A 19,241-nucleotide genomic window follows, 5' to 3' on the forward strand; every position below is an offset into this window, starting at 1 on the left:
GATTATTTGTTGAGTTAATATAGAAACTGACATTTTTCTCATCATCATTTCCTCCTTAATAACTTTATACAAATCTTTTACTGCTTCCTCACTTTGTACCATTTTAAAAGAAGCAGTGGAGATGCTTTGCCTCAACCCACCATGTCTTAAATTACATTCACTGGACCACCAGACCTACCTTATTTCTATTAACTTCCTGTGAAATGCAATTTGAGAAATATTGCCCACTTCTACTCACTGCTGAGTGAAGTCAGAAGCTGCTAATTCATCTGGTGAATTTCAGCTCTTTGGTTAATAAGTACTGTATTTTATTATTTGTATGTGTTTTCATGTTTGCCTTCCTTTGTGGGCACAGTCTATCTGTGGTCTATTACACATCTGAGAGCTTTGGAAAGTATTTAATCAAAATATGAAAGTGTTGGAAGATGACACTTGGGGCAGCAGCATAGTTTTCTAATCTCTTCAAATATCCACCTGAGCCGGGCTTCCCTGGTGGCGCAGTGGTTGAGAATCCGCCTGCTGATGCAGGGGACACGGGTTCATGCCCCGGTCCGGGAAGATACCACATGCCACGGAGTGGCTGGGCCCATGAGCCATGGTTACTGAGCCTGTGCGTCTGGAGCCTGTGCTCCGCAACGGGAGAGGCCACAACAGTGAGAGGCCTGCGTACCACAAAAAAAAAAAAAAAAAAAAAATCCACCTGAGCCAAAGCCAAAAACTCCTGAAAAACATTTAAAACAAAACTCAGTGACAAGTTATCCATAAGAATCACTTTCAGTAAAATAAGTGAGATAAATCACCAGTACAACCCATATAGAATCAGAGTCTATAGAGAAGGAAGCTGATGGAAATAATATGGCATCTGGCAGGCTCAAGAACAGGAGAAACCCCCAAAAGCCAGTGGGTGAAGCAATTTGAGAATAGCAGCCGAAATTTTGCTCTCTAATCGAGAGTGAGTCCAAGAAGCCTATAGCAAGACATTTTGAAGGAATTGGAATAGTTCTAGTGCCTCGGAACTCTGAAAAACAACCACCACACTGAGGAAAAACTGCTAGGAGTGGAATCAAAATAAACAGGATCAGGGTAATGTAGACGAAAGAAGGAGAACCTGCTGAGAATGGAGGAGCAGAACAGAATCAGGAAATCTCAAGACTGTAGTTTTGAAGAAGGATCTCTGTGAAATTGGAAAATCCTGCCAAATCCTAAAGCTCAGAAAAACTAGTTTTACATAATAATGAGCAACAAAAAGAATCAAGGTAAAATCCCATTCGAAGCTATAAGAAAAAAGGAGAATAAGAAGCAGAATAACATTTCTATAGAAAAAAAATAAAAGCATTCCAGAACCACCTATTGCAACCTATTGGTTCAAAAATTGGCAAAAAGACATTAAGCAGTGATGCAAGATGAGAGAGAATAACAAATAAAAATTAGAAAATTCCAGAAATTATACTTCTCAGTAAAAACTTAGAAGAAAATTAATTATTTCAGAAATAAATCTAAACTAAGAGGAGCAAACAGAAAATAAAAACTACAAATAATGCCTTAAGATGAAAAGAAAGTGTAATGGAGAAAAAATTTTGATCAAAAATAAATGATGAATAAAAATAAAAAGGTTAGAATGGATATACCAATATCATATAAAGTAGACTGTAGAGATGATTAATATTATCAGAGATAGAAAGGACTTTTCAGAATAATAAAAAGGTCAACTCATCAGGAAGGCATGAAAATAATGAAAAAGTATATGCTTAATAACAGTGCTTCAAAATACATGAAGGAAAAGTTGACAAAATTAAAAGAATAAATAGACAATTCTGGAATCCTAGTTGAAAAGTTTAGTATCTGTCTCTGTTTAAGCCATTAATGAAGTGACTTAAGGAGCCAACTTTAAGAGTTTTCCATTGGCCAAAGATGGAACAATTTAAACTTTCATAAGGATATTAATTGCAACAGGTCGAATCTCATGAATTAAATTTAAATCCATAAGTTCATAATGATATTTCAAAATTTGGCCACATTTGGATGAGGATAGGAAATAAAAATGTTACCTTGAAAACGGGTAAATAAAGGTGAAAAAAAGCCAAGATTTTATTCTGCCTTTTCTATAAGAAATGATATATTGAATAATGACATAGTGCAGGGAAGTGTATTTTTATAAAAGTATATAATCACTTTGCAAACCCCACTGAATTACTAAATCTAAGCATTATGCATCATTGACTGTTAATATCATAAGGAGAGAAACAGCCACTTTTCTTCTGATGAAAGAACACAATATTACCTATAATTGTGCCAAATGGATTCAATCTGAGTCTGATAAAACCTTTAGATCCTGCTGCCATCTTGCAGGAAATATAGAGAACAGAGGAATGTATTGATCTGCACCATGAGTTTGCAATCAGCAAAATCTAAATTGTGAGACACACTACAGGCCAAATGTCTTGTGTTACTCAACAGATAAATTGCAAAAAAGAAAGGCATAGAGTGGAAATGTATAGATTAAAAGAAACGTAAAACATTTAATACACTAGAGTGGATGAGAATATAGTATCTAAGGACATATATGAGTGATAAAATCATACATGAAAACAAAGAAGTGACTTCACTGTGAAGGTATAGATAGTTGCTACTTTGGGGGATAGTCAAGAAGGTGTGACTGACATGGGGCATGTGGAAGGCTTTCAAGGGTGACTGGTAATGTTCTATTCCTGGGCCTGAGTGGTGGTTTTAAAGTATTTGCTTTATACTAATTCATTAACTCACACATATGTTTTGAGTGTTTTTCATATATGCTTCATTCTGTACTAAAATGATTAAGAGGAAGGGAGATGATAGGAAAGGAAGGGGAGGTAGAGGAGACTGATTTAAGATATATAACAACCAATTGCAGTGTATGGACCTTAAGTGGATCATGTTTTTTTCAAACAAACTATAAAACATGTTATGAGAAAGTCAGGGAAATATGAACACAGACAGAATATTGATGACATCAATAAGTTATTATTACTTTTTAAATTATGATAATGGTAATGTAGTTATGTTTTCAGGAGGGGTCTTGTCATTTAGAAGTACACACAGAAATATTTACCAATTAAATTGTATAATGTCTGTGATTTGCTTTGAAATGATATTGGGTTGCAGTGAGTGGGTATAGATGAAATAAGACATAGCCTGAATTGGTACTTTTGACTCTAGATATGGTTACAGGGATCATTGTTTATTCTATGATTGTACTTTTCCGTAGTAAAAAGGATTAAAAGAATTATATTAACAATTTGACATCAATAGTTGTAATATGTCTTCTGGTTAAAAAAATATGTTCATCTATTTATCTGCAACAAGGTCTCTCGTTTCTAATGAGACCCAATTACTTTTTCTATATTTTGAATACTTTATGGTCTGAAAAAATAATTTTACTTTTATACATATTCTATTATTTTCTCCTCTTTTTCCTCATGTATTCCCTCTGCCTGGAACATCCTCTTTTTCTCCTTTAGAACAAATCAAATTCTACACCTTTGTAAAATATTCCCTGTACTCTCCAGCTGAAATAAATTTTCCCTCATATACCCTCAATTAGCTATTTATTTGTAACTGTTTCAATGTCACTTTTCACTTCCTTTATTGTTTTATAACCATTTATTCATGCCTATATTCAATACGTACTTGTTGAAGATCAACTGTATTCAATGCAATATATCTGGGGTCTGGGGGGTACACGGTTATGAATGTGATATATGCCCTCCCCAACATAGTCCCAAAGGATCTCAGTTTAATTCAGACAAGTTTATAAATAAGAATTTCTGTTCTTATCAAAAAGTAGAATTCTAAGTTCTACAAGAGTGTCAAAGAGATTGTATTGTTGGTTTTAAGAAGAGGGACAGATTTACATGCATGCATTCTATGAGATTGACTATATCTTGAGGGCAAAGTTATGCCATATCCATCTCTGTATCTCCAATGATTCCCAGACTTCTGGTTTTCCTGATTGGACTGATGTCAGTGCTATTAACCAAGGTATGAAATAGCAGAGGAGGAACAGGTTTGGGGATCAAGTAATGAATTTAGATCATGTCATATTGAGTTAGATTTATCTGTGTGACATCTAGGTGGCAGTGACCAATAGGTAGTGGCTACATGTATATGGGTCTGGAGCTTATAAAAAAAAAAATCAAAGCTGGAGACAGAGAATTGGATACATCTATGTGATAGTTGAAGCCCTTAAGAAGACAAAATAAAGTGAGAAGAGAAAAGGGCTAAGATAAAAATCTGGAGAGAATGTTTATGGGGTGAATGAAAGCACAAAGCCTGGAAAGAAGACCAAGAAAAAAAAGTCATGGTGGTAAAACCATCACCACGGCAGATAACCAACAATGTGCAGATGACTAAATAGGATAACCAGTAACCAGCCATCCTTTCTATTCTCTGATTATGAAAAGGTTGCTATGGATGTGTGTTATACTGCTTTTTATTTCTTTATGTTTTGGTAATTGGCACCTTTACTCCTAAGAGTGCTTCCAAGTTGGGAACAAAATAAGGGTTCTTGGTAGCTGCATTTTCCTATCACTGTGTAGCAGTGCTGCTATTGCTTTTTGCTTTCCACCTTCTACAGTCACTCCCTGCATCCACCAAGGTATTTGACCCTCCTACAGTAGTTCTCTTTCAGTTGTTATCAGCTGAATTCCCTACCTTGACATTGTAGAAATGGTCTCTTTTAGTAATACAAATAGCTCTGTGAGAGTTAAAAGACACATTAATCAGTTCCAGCAAATTTGCTTCCCTGTTAGCGGAAGGATGAAAACTGATGAATTGAAAGAAGGAAAAGGAAACGAACATTTCTTGCATTTTACTAGTGCAATACATTGTGCTACATACTTCAAATGTTATCATATGTAATACTCATCACAATCCTTCAAGGTAGATATCATCCTTGTATAGATTAGGAAACAGATGTTTGGAGACATAAACAATAATAGTTAACATTTATTGAGCACAGTAATCCTTCTAAATGCTTTAGTATTTCACTCATTATCGATATCTCAATGTGAGGTGGACTCTCTTGTTTTCTCCATTTTGTAGTCAAGGAAACTGAGGTGTAGAGTGGTTGAGTGATTTGTCCAAGATTCAGCACTATGCAATCTGTATCAATAGCCCAGACTTCTACATTATTTTATATAATTTCCTCAAAATAATCCAGCTGATAATAGGAGAATCTGGAATTTCAGGCCAGTTCTGTGTGGTTCCAAGACCTATGCGCTCCAGAAATGGCACAGAGAGGGTGGTCTAGTCTTTACTTCTGGGGGGTAGGGCACTTTGAACGGCAGAGCAATCTTTGAACACAGATTGGGTTGTAGGCTGGACTATGGAACATAAGGAAACCTGTGAAAAGAGAGCCCTGGAAAATCATAAGGTGCTCAGAAAAGCTGAGATTGGAGGAAACAGAAAATCTAAAGTTTGTATTTTAGAATCTTAGGTTAATGGCACAGGATTGAACTTTCTTCCTCTGCATGTCTTCTGTTCTCTCATCCTGTCTTCTGCACGGCATGGTTTTCTTCATTCAGGGCCCAGAATTCACAGTTCTCTAGTTCAACAATTCTGTGAGTCAAATTGATGTTCAGTAAATGTTTGTTGAGTAAGCCAGGATTTGTAACCAGCCTGGAAAGCGAAACATGGTTTGTAAATGATTTACTGAATTTCAAATAGCCAGCTTCTAAAAGAACTTCTGGAACACAACATGTATATAAATTGGAGGCTGCCTGTTTATTCACAGTGTCTTCCAAATATATAGTAGTAATGACACAGGTAAGCGTGATCCTGTTGTTGTTTTTACTATTATTATGAAATATATTCAAAGAACTGAGCTTTAAAATATGGCAAGCCATCTCAACATTCATATTACTGGATTATTTCTCTTTCTCATTGTTATAATTAGGTATTGAATTATTTTTCCCAAATACACTTATAAAAACAAAGTCAGTTTTCCCCTTCTTACTAAGGATCAGATGGACCACTTTATTGGGTGCTTTGGACGTTACATTTATAGCAGCTGCTGAAATGCTCTCAACTGCTATTTAGCAGAGTAGATATCATTCTGGATATCAATTTTCAAATGGCTGGTTGTCCTTGTCCTCAGTGTGACCATTAAAATTGGTATTTTACATCCACCTTTAATTTTCAGTGTGAAATTAAGCAGAATTGGTCAGGTATTGTTTATAAATCTCTCTCAGAAAGTAGGAAAATCTTTGCTTTTTCTGACAAAGTGCCATCAGGAAAGCACATTTCTGAAACAGTGCCAGGCTTGGCCTTCTTGTTGGCATAGCACATGTGGTTGGGAAGTTAGTCCAAGGTCTATCTAATAGACTTTATTTTTAAAGTGCTTGTTTCAATTTGATCTGACAGCTTAGTTTGGTTCTTTATCTCCTCCCTTTTCCTAAAGTCCCTATATAGTGATTTTTAACCTTTGGTATGAAAGAAGTATGTATCATATTTTCTTTCCAAACTATATATATTTAATTTAATATACATATTTAATTCCATATTTTCTTTCCAAACTATACATATTTAATTATGTATATATGCATATATACACAGAGCATTCTACATATAATTTCAGGGCTTCTGAGGACCTAAGATTCATCTTTTAAACTTAAACTCAGTTCAGATATCTGTGAAGCCTTGAGGTTCAGTTAGGCTGAGTGAATCACCCACTCTACATTTTGACAGCACTTAATTTATATCTCATCTTTGTTACTATAATGATTGCATAGCATCTTTGTTACTATAATGATTGCATTTCTCTCTTCTGTACTAAGTAGTGACTTCTCTCCTTTGCTTTCCCTCAACTATCAAGTGCATATCACAAAACTGAGCCAATATACTTTGTATTTAGGAATTGATTAAATAATTGAATGAATTAGACTGGACTAGAAAATTCCATGGAAATAAGGGCCATTTCTGTTTTTACTGGCTACTTACTGTATGCCCAGCTTCTAACACAGTGCCTGACACACAGGGGAGATTTCGTAAGTATCTATCGCTTAGACACAGTTCTGCTGTGTCTATGCATGACATAGTTCTGCTCATTGAAAGTGACTGATGTATAAAACTCTTATGAGTCTTTGTGAACAAGTGTGGTGTATTTTATAACAACTTAATCTTGGAAGCAAAAATGTCAATAGATATTTCTGTTTTAACCTCATATCTCAGTTTAACTCTTTGTATCCTTACTTCCACTTTCCCCACCCATCCTACAACTCACCCATCCCATGTCTTATAAGTCTATATACTCACCTTCTTATTATCATTTGCATACCACGTGAGCTTGCAGCTCCATGTCTATGTCTTTGCTTCTCTGGTTCAGTTCATATTTTTGATCCTGCAACACCAATGTATTAAGCATTTACCATGTGTCCAGTATTGGGCAAGTAGCTGGCTATGCAGATACAGTACTCATCCACCTGCCCGACCACTTTACCCCATAGAAGTAAATTTTCTGGAGAAAGAGATAAGTGAAAAGAGATCATTATGATAAAGTTAGATAAGTACTAACATGGAGGGCAAAATGCTATAAGAGTGAAGGGAAGTTGTTTACACTTTTTCCCATCCCTGGAGCGTCCTTCTCCATGTCTGCCCTCCTCCTGAAAAACTGTTAATAATCTGCACATCCTTTAAGATCCAGTTCAGATCTCCTTTCTCCATGAAGAGTTTCTTAATGTTTTCTGTTTGGTCTTCTTCCTCTACTTCCCCACCCCAATATGCCTTTCACAGCATTTGTTGCAATCCTCCACTAGACTGTTTACTTACAGGTTAAGAACTGTGTCTTTTCCATCCTTGTGCCTTAACATAGTTCTTTAAAAGTTGTAGGTTTACTGAATGGACATATTTGTTCTTATTTAGTCATGCCATCCCCTCACCCACACCCGGTACCTCACCACATGATTTATTTCCTCTCAACGATCTCAAAATCATTTCTTATGCTGTTCTTTACCTATATACTGCTGTAGGTTGCCATGGCTACCATTATGTGGTTGAAAAGTTGCTCTCCTATTTAACTTCTCTCTTTTAAATTCAGAATGAGGAACTGATGGCTCAACTAAATGAATGACTTGTCTTCTGGTCAGACAAGTGTTTGCTTCATAGTGGAATCCACTTACTGTTAACCCATTTCTTATATTTGGAAACATGTTTTTATTATTCTTTGGGTATTGAGATCTTTGTTCATATCTTTTTTTTTTTTTCCTGGATTCCAAATAAATGATTTTGAAATCATCAAAATGTTTGCAGGATTTATTTTCAGGAATAGTTTATTATGTTTAAAAATGCCCTTTGTGTCTTAGGCCCATGAAGGGCCTAGAGAAGCAGCTGCTTATAAGAAGTAGAGAGAGCTCATCAGATAGTACAGACTAAAGTTAATGGGTATTTATAGTTCAACAATTCCCTGAACCTACCCTTACCAAATACACAAACACTTATAATGTAAAATATTTTCTTCATTTCCTTTTCTAACATAAAACTAATAGCTTTTAATTTTTTTTTTCTTTTTCCTCTTTTTTTTTTTTTTAGTTAATTTAATTTTTCATGGTCAGATTTTTCTGAATAGTAGATTAGACCCCAAAGTTTTCCATTACTTTTTATGGAATATTCCTCAATTTGAAATAGTTTTCTATACAAATCAGCTCCAAGAAAAACCTGTCCTTGGCCTACATTTTTATCCTACCTTATGGAAAGAAGAGAAAATCCCAGAGAACCTGACTTACAACACTGACACATAGGCCCAATGATAGTCTTAGGCACATCCGGCCTAAATTTCAAGTTCATCCTCAAGAGTCTGGAATAAGGTAAAGAGAAAGGGGGAGCTGGCAAGAGATCAACACACACCTGTTTTATAACATTTTCCTTGCTATTTAGATGTGTCAGATTCCATTTTTCTGTTAATGATAAGTCCATGAGGGTGGATTCTTTGTTCTATTCAGTGATGTACTCTCAGAACCTCAAAAAGTGCCTGGCATGTGGTTTATTGATTAATACTCAAGGGTGAATGAATGAATGAGAAGACTTTGAGTCAGAAGCATTTCTTTATATTTGTAGCACATACTATGACTCCTAAAATGATGTGTTTGAAATAGTTTTTACATAAATGATATTTGGTGAGTAAAAAAAAAAGGTTTTTTTAACATTTTATTAAGAAGTGCTGTTGACAAGTTTAGTATTAATAGCTAACTTCTCATACTGAAAAGTATGATTTTCCAGTTTACCACTAATTGTAAGAATCAGCCTCATATAAGAGTCACATCACACTATTAACACTGGGGCTGGCCCCAGATAGGTCAGGACCACAGTGTAGCGTGAGACAGTGTCAGGTGGGATTAAGAGCAAGGGCTACAAAACACGTAGATCTAGGTTTAAATTCCAGCTCTGACACTGCTTGGCTCTATGATAATGGCAATCACTTAACCTTTATAGTCCTTTGTATTTTCAGCTATAAAATGGGCATAAGAGCATTCCAAATTTGCTAAGTTTGGAATAAGGATTGGATGTGATAATGGAGTATACCTAAGCACAGGTCTCAGTATAGTTTTTTCAGCCTCAAGTAATGGATGAAAATTGGTGTTCATTCTTGGTTAAGAAGCTAGTGAAAGACCACTCAGCTGTGTAAAAAACTGAGTTTTATCTCTGCACTGTGTTACCTAGAATATCTCTTTATCTATCTCATTTTTTTCCACCTGAAAACTAGGGCATATTTAGTCTGATCTGTCTACTTCACAAGGACTTAAGAACAGCTAAGCTAACACATGAAAGAGGCAAATAGCTTTGAACTGTTTAAATGAAAGGTGCCAGAAAAATCAAATAGAGTTCTATAGATAGTCTAAACTCAATTTAAACCAAATCTGACATAAATTTATTATAAGAGTACAGGGCTTTATGGCCTTATACTTTGTGATAACCTTTAAATATTGTGTTGATGTGACAATTTTCTAGAGTCACTGCTTATCAAAACAGGATAAATTGTATTCAGAAAAATAACTGAGTATATGTCATTGTCCTCTTGATGATCATCTCCATGAATCAAAAGTTTAGCACTGTTTCTAAAAGATGTTATTTCCTGTGACAAAAAATTACAAAATGTGCCACGTAGTGTAACTGTCATATTTCAAAACACATGCTCCAGGAATTGAAGTAAGAAAACCTTGAGGATACAAGAATTAAAGTTAAATATGTGAACACGGGAAATTGAAAGTACAACCTGGTAATAGACTCCCAGAATATTAAAGATCAAGAGGACCCAATTCTTTTTGTCATAGATGAAGTATTGATTTTTAAAAGACAAACACAAGTTTTTCTAAAAGTAAATGTTCAATGCATATTTTTGTCAAATATGATGTATTGATTTTTTTCTTGAAAAGAAAAAAGTCAAATGATATAGCCAATTAGTGGGGCTGAGAGATCCAAAACAGGATTCTAGTTATGTTGAATGAGATATTTAAACCTCAAAATTTAAAAAAACAACATAGTTATATGAAAATATGAGTTGGAGCACAAACAAACTCTTAACTCTTGGTTAGACTCATAAAATATATTTTATTTTTAAATTCTGGAGTCTGTACTATACAACTAAAAAAATGGGATAAGTAGAAGAGAAACAAAGAAGTTTGGAAATACCTGATACGGTGATTCACAGAATGATCAAGAATGCCAAAACCAGACATCTAAAACAGTGCCTAGTTTGTCAGAGTGACTGTATTTCTGAATTAACATAATCAGTGAAAAACATAGAAAAATGAAAAAAATTGTCTTTAAGTATACATTTACTTAAGTTGCCTTAATCATTTTTTGAAACTTTAACCTTGCTTTACTATTAACTTGGAATTCCCAGAATTTGAATACTAGATCTTGAGACAGGAAGCTTGTGCTTTTGAATTCATATTTCAGTTAAGAATGTTAATTTTCCTCTTGCAGAAATGATAATAAAAATTACTGCATTCATTCTTTGCAGAAACATCGTCAAATACATGACCAAAATAGTTTTGTGAAAAGTATAGCCAGCATAGATATTTCTACGTTCTCTGCGAAGTGTAGATGTGTATGCATATATTTGTTTGTATACTTTCTATGCATGTATCTAAATAGTAAACATCTTTTCCTTTACTTCTTAGGGCTGTTATAAAGTACACAACTTTAATAATGTAATACCCGAAGGCATGAACTTGAGTTTTATCATAGCCATGGTTTCAAACAATGGAGATTACACATGTGTTGTTACATATCCAGAAAATGGACGTACCTTCCATCTCACCAGGACTCAGACTGTAAAGGTGGTAGGTAAGCATGATTTGTATTAAGTGCGCACAACAAAATGCAATAATTTTGTTTAGACTCTTAAGAGTTTATTACAAACAAGGGTGTAAATTCTGAAAGAAAAGAGGGTTATCTTTATCTTCACTGCACTATTCCCAAGGCCTCAGCAATTCCACATAGATAGTAGGCATTTAACAACTATTGTTCTATTGAATGAATATGTGGATGAATGAAGTAAAGGCAGCTTGGAGAGTGAACAGAGTGCCGGACATATCTGTGTTCAAATTATACCATTGCCATTTATTAGCACTATGACTTGCCTGTACTCCAGGACTACAACAACCTAACATTTAGTATAGTTCAGAATATTAGAAATAATATACATATTATGCTAATGCAGTTCCAGGCAAGCAGTAGAAACTCAATGAATATTAGTTAATACTGTTGTCAAAAAAAGTATTTTACTTGAATTAAGTAAAATATGTCTTTTATGTACTGGAACTTCTGTAGCGATTGCTGAAGCTATTTGCTGGCAGTGCTCAACCATTGCTTTCTTTGGGGGTGAGAAACTAGAGAAGTGGAAAGGACAGTGTCTAGGCAGAGTCAACAGACTCCCATCAGACCTAGAAATCAAGAGAACCAGTGTCAGGATAGGTGGCATTTAGAGGACAGCCCTAAATACTACTGCATCCACTGTATTAAAAATGACAGGGCTTCCCTGGTGGCGCAGTGGTTGAGAGCCCGCCTGCCAATGCAGGGGACGTGGGTTTGAGCCCTGGTCCGGGAAGATCCCACATGCACCACAGCTGCTGAGCCTGAACGCTGGAGCCCACAAGCCACAACTACTGAGCCCGCATGCCTAAAGCCCGTGCTCCGCAACAAGAGAAGCCACCACAATGAGAAGCCCGCGCGCCACAACGAAAAGTAGCCCCCGCTTGCTGCAACTAGAGAAAGCCCGCGAGCAGCAATGAGGACCCAGTGCAGCCAAAAGTAAATAAATAAAAATAAATAAATTTTTAAAAAAGAAAAAAAATGACAGCATATCAGAGTGAGATTTTTTCATACCCCATCTTTTAATAGATGGAAACATTGAGTCCCAACAACAGAAACTAACCTGCTTAGAGAAGCTCCCTGAGTTAGTGGAAGAAGTAATTCTAAATCCCAGGCTTCTGACTCTGTGTTTAGGGCTTTTTCTACTAGTCTGACACCAAGTTCAGCACAATTTTTTTAAAGGGCTTTAACATAGTGCAAATAAAATTCACATCAAATAATTTTGTAATCACTTCTATTTCTCTGCTTACCTTTGGAATAATGCTGAATTGGGGATGGATTCAGAAGAAAAATCAGACTAAATTTAGAACCTAACATGAATGGACATTGAAAGTCACATGAATAATCTAACCATATATTCGTCTTGGTAATTGTTTCCAATGTATATATACACTTCAATGTATTCATTTTTGGAGAGTTGGGAACAGGCATGCATGTTCACTTTGACTTATAGAAATAGAAGTTGACAGACACATATGTGAGGGGTGTGTTTCTTATCCAACTCCCAAGTTTGTTTTTTAAAACTGAAGTATTGAGTACTTATTATATACCAGTAGGATGCTTTAATATGCATTACTTAATTTAATCCACATAATGAACCTGTGAGGTAAGTTTAATTACTCTCATCTTAGAGTTGACTAAATTAGATTTTCAAAGTTTAAGTAAAAAAAAAAAATTTGTATGGTTTGTATATGGTCAAGTCGAGGTTGGAACCCTGGTCATTAAATCTTTGAAACTTCTACTCTTAAATACTACACTATTAAGCCCTTTCAGGGCATCTTTCTTTAGTTTAGAAATATATAATGTTACAAAAAGCAGCAATCCTATGAATGAACATTCAACTGATAACTAGATAACAGGTAGGCTTACGTACTGACCTCACAATTGTGATTTTGAATTTTCCATTTGCTTGTTCATTAATTAATACTTACTTTTTTAACCATTTCCCAAACTAGACACTCTGGGCATGTTGAAGAGAAATATGTAGAAAAGAAACAATTGAGAAAGACTTGAAATCAATTAATTATTAAGTAGTATGAGAAAGAAGTTTATCTTATATAGGCTTTGGGAAGCAAAAACACTGGATAAACATTCTATCCAAAACATGAAGGATCCTCAGTATATTTTTTTTCCTTTGTTTGCTTCTTTTAAATGAAAGAAGTGTTGTAATTGACTATCCATTGAACTGTGGGCCCTCTCAAGAATTGACAAACTATGCCAGGAAGTTGGGCAATGCTTTACTGAAGAGCAGAATTTTGAAATGGGTTATGTGGAATAAAGGCTACATGATTTGACGTCATATCCCTTTGTCCCTTCCTCTCTATCACAGGCTCTCCAAACGATGCATTGCCTCCCCAGTTCTATTCACCCACTGATCTTGTGGTCTACGAGAAAGAACCGGGTAATTATAGCTGTGCCTCGGAATATCAGTTAGATTCTCTTAATTACAAGGAATAAAATGTCACTTAAGTTAACGCAAGAGAATAGAGGGCTATTGTAAAGAAACACATGAGTTGAAACTGAAGTGCTCTCAGAAACCTAGTCAGCTTTGGGTATTCAGCTCAGGGATTCTCTGCTTCTCTCACAGCAGATGCTCCCTTCTCCCTCTGTGAGCAGTTTTCTTCTGATTAGAGATTTCTGTTTGATGCAAACTTTAGCCTGTGCAGGGCTTTGGTTTACCGAGTCTTCAACATGAGCACCAGATGTCCTTTAAACTTCTACACCACTACAAAGGAGCAAGGGGTAGACCTGGAGTCAGAACTGTGAATTCAACAGGTAACAACTAATAGGACTAGTACACCTTGATTCAGAACACCATCGAATGTGTACGCTGGCTACCTGGGTTTCCTTTTAGTTTTCATAATTTTTCATTCTATACAAAAATCATTTGGAACTGACCAAATAAGGCATAATCTGTTATTCTTCTGACTCAAAGCCTCTCACAGTTAACTTGAAAAACCATAGAAAATTTTAACATTCTCTATATTGCATCCTTACCAATAAATTCACTTCAAACCCAATGAAAAATATAAAAGAAAATTTGTTTAAAATGTACTAAAGATAATAGAAGCAGTGTTCAACATAGGTGGAGAACAATGATACCCGCCCAAATTAAGAAAAGGTTTCAAATAGTGATCTGCCTTGTGAAAAAATAATACCAAGGGGAGTCTGCCAACCCCAAATGGACCAGATTTCCTAGAATCAGTAGTGGTTTTATGTATTAAAATGAACATTCTTCCTGCTATCCGGGTAAACCCTTATTAATCTTCTAAATATCTTTCCTCTATCTATCATATTATGGTTATAAAAACATGCCTGAATCCATATTCACTTTATAACTGGAGAGGAAGGCATAAAAACCATGCATTGGAAAAGAGGATAGAGTATGACCACTCAGTGAGACAAACCTGAGTTCAAATTGGGATGACAATATAATTTATCATCTCAACCTGGACACCTTTTGAGAGTGAAAGCAGTCGATATTAATAAATAACTAGGAAAGCAAGCATAAAACAGAACTGTTCTGGGCAAACTGAAATGGAAAGTCAGTCTAGGTCAAATCCTGATCTGCCACTTATTAACAATTTGACCTTGGAATGACATGTAACATCTTTAAGCTTTAGTTTTTATATCTATAAAACATGAATTTAAAAAATATTTCATGGGCTTCCCTGGTGGCGCAGTGGTTGGGAGTCCGCCTGCCGATGCAGGGGACGCGGGTTCGTGCCCCGGTCCGGGAGGATCCCACATGCCGCGGAGCGGCTGGGCCCGTGAGCCATGGCCGCTGAGCCTGCGCGTCCGGAGCCTGTGCTCCACAACGGGAGAGGCCACAACAGTGAAAAGGCCCGCGTACCGCAAAAAAAAAAAAAAAAAATTCATAATATTTTGTTAAAATTAAATAAGCGTATTAATAAGTAGCCTAATAGAATAAATATTTAGCACAGTGAATTATTCAAAGTTCTCAGTGAGTGTGCTGCTGTTGTTGTTGTTTTGATTATTATTACCAGTTTTGCCTAGAGATCCCCCTATCCTCATGTTCCATCTCAGAAGGATAGCATAGCATTTCTATTTAAAAGTTGTTTTTAACTCATTGACTGCATCCTGATAGCTTAAGCATTTCCAGATGCAGCCTGCCTGGCCAGTCCTCTCAGTGATGGCATTGCCCCATCTTTTCTGGGCCAAGGTCCAAAGATCTGGAGAAGCTTACCTCAATCATCCATTGTTTGTGAGGGAAATAACAAAGGAGAAGAGTAGTCCATGGAGGTTTAGGGCTAAAAAAAGGAATGTTGTCAGAGCCTTTTTGAATAAATACTGTCATTTTAGAACATATATAGATTGTAATAAAAGATGGGCAGTCTAATAGTTTTATGTAAAGCTGCTGTACTTTTCTTGGTTTGTTTCTTATGCAGTGAAGGAAAAAAGTTACCTTATGGTATAGCCCACTTGAAAATTAGTCAGAAGTAGGGTTGAAGGCGCACATAAATTTTATGGCTTCTGATTAATCACAGAATAGAACCAATATAACCATGTGAAGGTTACAAACTGATGAGTTAACTTGTTTTTTTAGGAGAGGAGCTACTCATCCCCTGTAAAGTCTTTTTTACTTTCCTGAAGGACTCTCGCAATGAGGTTTGGTGGACCATTGATGGAAAAAAGCCAGAGGACACCACTATTGACGTAGCTGTTAATGAAAGGTATCATTGACACAGGCAAGGGGGTGACTAACCCTTGTCCCTCAACCTAATGCCTTCCAGTGTATGCTGATCAATGAAAATTAAAATTCTATTTTTTGCCTATCATTAACAAAAATCAGCATGATTTTCAAGTCTTTAGTGGCTACACCCCAAAGCAGGATTACTGGACTTGCAGTCCAAGCCCCAGATGCCACCTGATGATTACATCTTTATGATACCCACTTGAAGGTAGATGGAATGCATATCCTATATGAATGAAAAGGCTAGGATATAGGGTTGTGGATAATGAAAGCCTGCCAGTGTGGCCCTCTTCTCTTTCTCTGGAGTCTGGAGTCTGGGCCTGGAGTCTGGGCCTATGTTTTTGTGCCTCAGATAACTGTGTTAGTTTCTTGTCTATAGTCAGCATATATTTCCTATCTTCCTCCTCTTTCTTAATTTTCATAGCATACAAGTCACATCTTTAATTAATAGTAATGTTTAATATTTACTAAATACATGAATGTTCTTTAAATTTTATTTTTTAAGTGGATGGGGTGGTAATATAGCTCATTCTTAAAGTAACAAGCTGGGTCATTTTATTCATAAATAAAAATGACTTTTTTGAAGTGGCTTGAGTTGGCAAGGAGAACTGCAACAATTAATAAAAATGAGCAGCTGACTAATTACATGACAAAGTGGTTCTGAAAACTTACGCCTTATCTATCACCTGTGTGTGGATATATCTTAGGCTACTTGAACTTCTAGAATTTAAAAGATATTTATTCCCTACTAGTAAACTTAGACTTTATGCAGAAATTATGAAATGTCATCAGGTACTATGCAAGATACTTAGTCCCTAACTGAGTAGATTTTATAGGAGTAACAATGATAGAACAGAAATGCCAGTATAATGTGATAAATGCAGTGAATGGGAAGTATGGAATGTTAAAGAAAGATTTAGTTGGGGATTCCAGTCAGCTTTAGGGGATTCGGTAATGCTTCTCAGATGATACAGAGACTAAATAAAGATTTGAAGGATGAGTAGAAATAAACTAGATAAAGAAATAAAAAGCATGTTCCTGGTAAAAAGAACATCATGTGCGAAGGTGTGGAGGTTTCGAGAAGCAGAACATATTTAAAGATACAGAAGGAGTTTCCTGAAATTGGAGCAGTTTTTGCTGAAGGAATTGATGAAACATGTGGCTGGAGGCACAGAAGGAGAGTTATTATTTCAGGAATTCTGAACATTGTGCTTCCAATCCTCATAATAATAATGAATGAATAGTAATGAAAGTCATGTTGTTCTTCCTTGCTGCTCTTGAAACACAAGTCACTGTTCATTGTTCAGCAGTGCAGTTAAGCTTAGGTTAAATCCATCACAGTCCTTAACCAAATTCTCATGACCTACGGTAAACTGCATCAGAAGAACCCGGATGTCAGTCAACTGTAGGAGAGAGAATTTTTTTTTCTTCTTTTGAGCAAAGTAGTTCAAAGGGATCTTAAATCTTGATCTTAGACCCAAAGCACTTGATCTCTAACTTGTTGAGAACTGGATATATTTATTTTCACAAAGTTTACTTGCTCTGAGAAGTTTCTTCTTTTTAGGATATAACCATGAGGTTTGACCAAAATGTTCTATCTGTGTTCAAAATCCAAGTTTTGGGAATCTCTGAAATGCATCAACGATCACTGTGGGATAATAATAATAATAGCCTATATGAATATTTATTAAACATTGTTCTAATACTTATGCATTAACATACTCAGTCCTCAGAATTCTTGAGTAAGTTGATACATGCAGTGCAATATGTAGACATTGCCACTTTCCTCCTTTTCAAAGGAGAAACTAATATGTGGAAAGATTAGTTACCATGCCCAAAGTATATAAGCAATAAGTGTGCAAAACCTGGATCAAACTCCAAAGGGGTCAGGCCTCAGAAGCTTCTCCCTAAAATGATGCTGCATCCTCCCTCAGATGTTTGAGGATAGGAGACGTTTCCCTTTGAAGACAGATCTGTAGTATGATGCTAACTCTGGGAGTTGATCTACATATTGTGATTGTGTGTAGTATAGATGGTAAAGAATGGTATTGGAATCTAGAAGCTAGTCTCCTTTTGTAACTCCTTTTGGATCACAGGCAACTCAGCTTATCGACATCCTCACCTAGGACCTCTGGCCCCTGAGTCTCGCTAATGGTTTGATTTTCTTTCCCCTACTTCTAGTGTAACTCTGAGTAAAACAGAAGACGAGACAAGGACTCAGCTTCTGAGCATCAAGAAAGTTACTGCTGAGGATCTCAAGCGCAACTATGTCTGTCATGCCAGAAATGCCAAAGGGGAGGTTAACAAACCAGCCAAGGTGAAACAGAAAGGTAATGGGTGCACTCAGCAGATGAATCTCTGAACTCCAAATGCAGCACTGAGGTGAATAAGAAAAAAGGAGAAACTGAGAATGAGAGAGCTCCAGCACTTAGCGTATCTGACACATAGTAATGAATTAAAGTTGAATGAAAAAATCTTGAGAGAAAGTTTCCATTAATATAAAGATACTCAAAATATTATAATATCTCTTATAGTTTTAGTATCTTAATACCCAAATGTGACTTAAAAATTCCATATGATTATGAAAATGAAGCATAGTTTTATATCTATACAGTAATGAAAAATAAAAAATAAATAAAATATTTAAAGCTAACAAAGATTTAATAAAACTGGTAGAGTCACTTATTGTTGGTGAATTGTAAAGACCCTTTTAGAAATCATTGATGACAGAGTTTAGGCGTTACAAAAAATGGTCGTACCATTATATGACTTAATACTTTTGGAATTCTTCCTGAACAACTAACTTAACAGAAAGAGAATTATGTCCCCATCGATATTCTTAGAAGCATTATCTATAATAATGAAACATTATAAATAGCAACCATCTAATTGTATGCAAGTAGTTAAGACATAAAATATTCTCAAAAAATATAATTTTAAAATGATAATTTTCAACACTATGTGCCAATATTCAAGCAAGTGTGTAATATACCACTAGCCACAATTGCTAAAATGAAAATTAATTAAACTATGACTTAAAATGCTGTAAAATGATTTCTATGTCGATAGTACTATATTTTCCTACAATAAATAAAAATGATAAAGCTTTCTTGGCCTTCCCTGGTGGTGCAGTGGTTGAGAATCCGCCTGCCATTGCAGGGGACACGGGTTCGTGCCCCGG

The 19,241-nt window shown here is 35.7% G+C and overlaps 1 protein-coding gene across 3 annotated transcripts in view; it reads left to right on the top strand.

Annotated features, from left to right (window-relative positions):
• Positions 1-19,241, top strand: part of IL1RAP (interleukin 1 receptor accessory protein) — a 124,240-nt gene that overhangs the window by 80,672 nt on the left and 24,327 nt on the right. For all 3 annotated transcript variants that reach the window (XM_028492310.2, XM_007102275.4, XM_028492322.2), the window contains exons 5-8: positions 11,154-11,319; positions 13,676-13,747; positions 15,914-16,040; positions 18,242-18,390. In XM_028492310.2, the coding sequence (XP_028348111.1) occupies positions 11,154-11,319; positions 13,676-13,747; positions 15,914-16,040; positions 18,242-18,390 (514 nt within the window). The remainder of the gene's footprint in view (positions 1-11,153; positions 11,320-13,675; positions 13,748-15,913; positions 16,041-18,241; positions 18,391-19,241) is intronic.

The sequence above is a fragment of the Physeter macrocephalus genome, chromosome 1 (genome assembly GCF_002837175.3).
Source record: "Physeter macrocephalus isolate SW-GA chromosome 1, ASM283717v5, whole genome shotgun sequence".
Classification (NCBI taxonomy): domain Eukaryota; kingdom Metazoa; phylum Chordata; class Mammalia; order Artiodactyla; family Physeteridae; genus Physeter; species Physeter macrocephalus.